General features: G+C 37.9%; 1 protein-coding gene across 1 annotated transcript; it reads left to right on the top strand.

Annotated features, from left to right (window-relative positions):
- Positions 1 to 1,386: 1,386 nt before the first annotated feature.
- LOC147863389 (uncharacterized) lies at positions 1,387 to 3,524 on the top strand. Its single transcript, XM_087321669.1, has 3 exons — positions 1,387 to 2,390; positions 2,993 to 3,052; positions 3,214 to 3,524. Exons 1-3 carry the CDS (start codon positions 1,634 to 1,636, stop codon positions 3,258 to 3,260), a joined length of 864 nt encoding a protein of 287 aa, XP_087177795.1. The 5' UTR covers positions 1,387 to 1,633; the 3' UTR covers positions 3,261 to 3,524.
- Positions 3,525 to 4,541: the final 1,017 nt, after the last annotated feature.

Below are 4,541 nucleotides of genomic sequence, written 5' to 3'. Positions count from 1 at the left end.
CACATTGGTTCAACTCAAAAGAAATATTATTTGAAAGTGATACGTTATCAATAGCATGGGTAAGTTAGTTAACATGGTTCCATCATGTGACACACTTTTTTATGTGTTGGAAAAATTATTGTCAAGCTCTAAGGGGATCCATTGAACAAGAATCCCCAGCTCACACCTTTATGAAAAAGCCAACCAACATGACATTACGTATATATGCATAGTTCTCCTATAGTCCTATTTTCTTGAAACTCTCTACATTCTTTCCCATGCAAACAATTTACTTTGAAGTAGCTTTTCGTCCTAAAATAAGTCAGATTAGTGAGGACATACTATTGTGAAAGAATATACAGAGCTAAGAATCCTTACAAAAGTATTACTTTTGCTATTCTATTCCCCAAACAAGACAAATTCGGGAAGTTACATTGTTAGAACTATGATCCCTACACCGACACTATTATTTCTCTTGTTCTATAACCAACTTCAATCTCTTTATGTTCTATCCATCGTAAGGTTTTACTTTTGATAAAACTCCATTACCTAGAAGTAAGTAGAGTTAATTAAGATATGCAATAAGTACAAGGTATGGATAAAAATATACACACCTAGGGATCTCTACTAATCTTTCAAATTCGATGAACTTCTCCCTAAGGCCATTACGTTGATTATTTGATGGCTTTCATCCATCATTGTGCATTGATTCCTAGGGAGAAGGGAAGTTCTCTTTTGGAATGCAATTAAGATATTGTTTATGGTAAATAGATTCACAGTTTACCATAAAAAATTACTTTTTGATAACCTCCTTCCCTAAAGAAATGGAGAACCAATATACGTTATAAGGACGCAAACCCCTGCACTTGACATGCTCAAATATTTTCTTCAAAACTAACCCCATTGAGTTTTTGTAGTTTTTATAGTATTTGGTTTTTGTTTAAATTTCATGCCTATTGACTTTGATGATGTAGTAATGGTCGAATTACCATAATGTTTTCTTCAATAAATTCAAGGTTATGATTCCACACCTAGAGATCTCTACTAAATTTTTACTTTTGACTCCTCTTGCTATATTCAAGCTTCCATCCACCGAATGAACAAATTAGACATCATCAACATATATTCTAGTGGCTAGTGTCATGGATCCAACCACCTCCACCCATTGCATGTTTCTCTCTCGGTAGAATCACCATCACGAACAATGATTCCCCGATGTTAATTGAAATGGATTATTTAAAGACTAGGATGTGGGCACCCTACGACCCGAAGCTGACCCTCCTAATAGTAAAACTTAAGTTGTCCTTTAGTGTGAAATTTAGAGGGAAAAGTGGTAGGAGAGAAAAAGAAGAGGATAAAGTTAGTAGAGTGAGTGAGTGAGTGCATCTTGAAACTCTTTAATTCTTCTCTCTCTCACTCACTCATTCTCTCTCCTTCACTCACTCTCTTTCTCTCTATAAAGTGTCAACCAACAAGTACTTCAACTTTCCTCTTTCCTAACTTCCAACTTGTGGATGCCTCATCATCAGCCCTTCCTTCAAACATATTTCATCAATCCACCCCCCTAACACAAATCTCACTCAAATCGATTCATTCCCTAAGTCTTTGAGTGTGCACCTCGAATCCCTACTTTCATCTCCATATCTCACACACAATGATCCCCCAGACACGAACCCATCGATCCAATGTGTCCATTCGAAAGTTGCTTCTACTCTTTGCCACTATCTTCGTAAGCTTCTCCTCGACCCAAGCTTGGCAATGTGAGAATTCATGTGGGGGGATCCCGCTAAGCTCTCCGTTCGGATCGGGGCCCAGCTGCGGGAGCCCGGCGTTCGAGCCGTATGTGAATTGCACACATAATAGGCTTTACTTCCACACGCCGACGGGGAGGTACCCGATACAAACCATCGATTACATCCACAATGTGATGATTGTGAGCGACCCACATATGTCCACTTGCAATTCCATGGGGAGTAGCTCCTCATTTGGCCTACCAGTCGGGGCTCCCTTCTCGTTCGCTCCTTTCGACACCGTAGCCCTAATCGGGTGCTCTTCGGTTTCTTCGCTCTATGCGAAACAGAGCTGCGATCCATCGGCTTCGTCGCAGGATATCTGTAGGAGCCTCTACAATGCTTGCCCTGGACTGAGCTACTTGGAAGGGATCAATGTCAATAATCCCTCGACTTCGTGCTGCGTTTACTCGCAATCCTCGCTTAATGCGGCTCCTTATGAGATCGATCTATCGCTCCTTCAGTGCCAGACCTACACAAGTGTGTACCGCATTAGCAGCATCCATGACCCGATCAATAGTTGGCTCTACGGAATCGCATTGCAATACAATCCCGGATCTTCGCAATCCGGTAGCTCTGGCGGGGACCATCCGACTTGCTATGTCTGCGAAGAAGCCCTAGGTACTAAAAAATGAAGCTCTCAGTTTCTAAGCATTAATGAATGGCAGTATAACAAATTTGGGTAGATTCTTGGCCCCTTAATAGACCATGTAAATCTTTTAAACTGCTTGCATGTATCAATTCTTTGCATAGATCTAACTGAACATTTCAGCCATGATTAAGTAGTAGGGCTAAATTTATGTATGTATGCAATGGATGGATGGTTGGTTTGTATGTATGCATGATGGATCATATGGGGAAATGGATGGATGGATTTAAGAATGTTAATTCATCATTTAGAAGGTTATTAATGGATGGATTTATTTAAGAATGTTAATTCAATCATTTAGAAGGTTATTAATGGCTAGATGGATTTAAGAATGTTAATTCATCATTTAGAAGGTTATTAATGGATGGATGTATTTAAGAATGTTAATTTAATCATTTCTAAGGTTATTAATGGCTAGATGGATCTAAGAATGTTAATTCATCATTTACAAGGTTATTAATGGATGGATGGATGAAAGAATTTTAATTCATTTTTTAGATTAGGTCCATAGAAAAGGGTTTTCTAATTAAAACTTATCTTTCTTTTATTGATCAATCAATTATTCATAATCCAGGTAGCTCTAGTGCCAATAAGAACATCATGGCTACACCAATGGGCCTCTTATGGAATGCAGGTAAAAGCTATACATTATGTACACATACATATTTGACATGATTCACAAATAGATGTTAATTGATTAATTAAAAACATTTTGTTCCAACTAATTGGTCCTAATTCGGAAAGCGATATTGAATCAAGCTATGTGACTGATTTCTTTCCACATTAAAATTTCAGGTCTAATGGTGTTGCTGGTGGCAGCTTCTCTAATTATGCTTACATGAATGGGAGCAGCTAATGAAGCACTTCCATAATCAATGGAGGTCATGCTTTAGTTAATCATGCGCATGGTGGGAGATTAGCAAGTAATTAGCGGTGGATTAGCTACTAAATTGTTCTCCATCCACAATAACCAAACCGGGTTTTATTTTTCTTTTTTCCTTTCCCCCCTTTTGTGCAAATTCACCCAACATGTAAAGCTCCTTCCTTAGTTTGGTCTTTTAATTCTTCTCTACCTAAGAAATTTTAATGATGGTTTTCTTATTTTATTCTCTTGTTAATGATTGATTATTGGATATGTTTGGGAAGACAAAATTACTCCACAATTGGTCCAAACTTTATATTATTGATAATTATGGGGGGGGGGGGGGGGATAACTAAAGTGTCTCCCACCCACTTCCTCTAAATTTATCCAACCCCCATCCATTTAAACCCTCCCATTCCAATCGATCACTGTCTCTAATCGATCTCTTCTCGACATCTTTTTTAGCCATTCTCGACATCTTTTTTAGCCATGCTCAGATCGATCTCTCTGGTTACCATCGTTACTTCTCGTGACCAATGTTATTAGCAATGTCTCTCGCATTACCAACATTAGCATCCCGCTCTCTTTATCAACGTTCCGTTACTTCATCCCTCTCCTTGCCAATCTTCTTCTATACGATCTCTCTCAATACCATTGCTTTCCACACATCTTCAACCAATCCCAATCCTTGCACGAATTTCTCTCTCATAACCACAATGTGCACTCTCGATTGCAACATTCATCGGTAAAGTTCTTGAACATCGAGAATCGTTACTCACTTTCACATGTATTACGTGAAATTTAATATTTTTGGTCTCATTGGTCATATTTGACCTCCAATGACCATAATAGAATCTATCTATCTATCTATCTATCTATCTATCTATCTATCTATCTTTACAAATGTCATATCATAAACAATCCACCAGTGGTAGTAATGCACACTGAACAATCTCTCTTTCACAATGTGGTTCTCTTTGGAGTTCTTGTCAAACCTTTGTAATTTATTGCATTGCTTTTATGGTAATTGGTTTGTATATTATATTTAGGCTATTTCGCATATGGGTTTCAAACATCAATTCGTAGTTGGTGTTAAGGTGTGTTACATGATTGTGCTTTGTACACAAGCCTCCTGTTTTTGTTTTGTTCTTTTCTTCCTTATTTCTTTTCCAAGGGAAAGTGTTTCTCCGAATTTGCTTTCATGAATCCCGTTTTGTTTTTAGTGTTTCTTATGAACCTTAGTTTTCAAAAGATAAAGTGT

The sequence above is a fragment of the Azolla caroliniana genome, unplaced genomic scaffold, assembly GCF_043228905.1.
Source record: "Azolla caroliniana isolate FFs.n. ecotype wild unplaced genomic scaffold, voAzoCaro1.0.p SCAF_6, whole genome shotgun sequence".
Taxonomy (NCBI): domain Eukaryota; kingdom Viridiplantae; phylum Streptophyta; class Polypodiopsida; order Salviniales; family Salviniaceae; genus Azolla; species Azolla caroliniana.
Note: the sequence above shows the minus strand (reverse complement) of the source record. Positions and strands in the feature narration are given on the sequence as shown.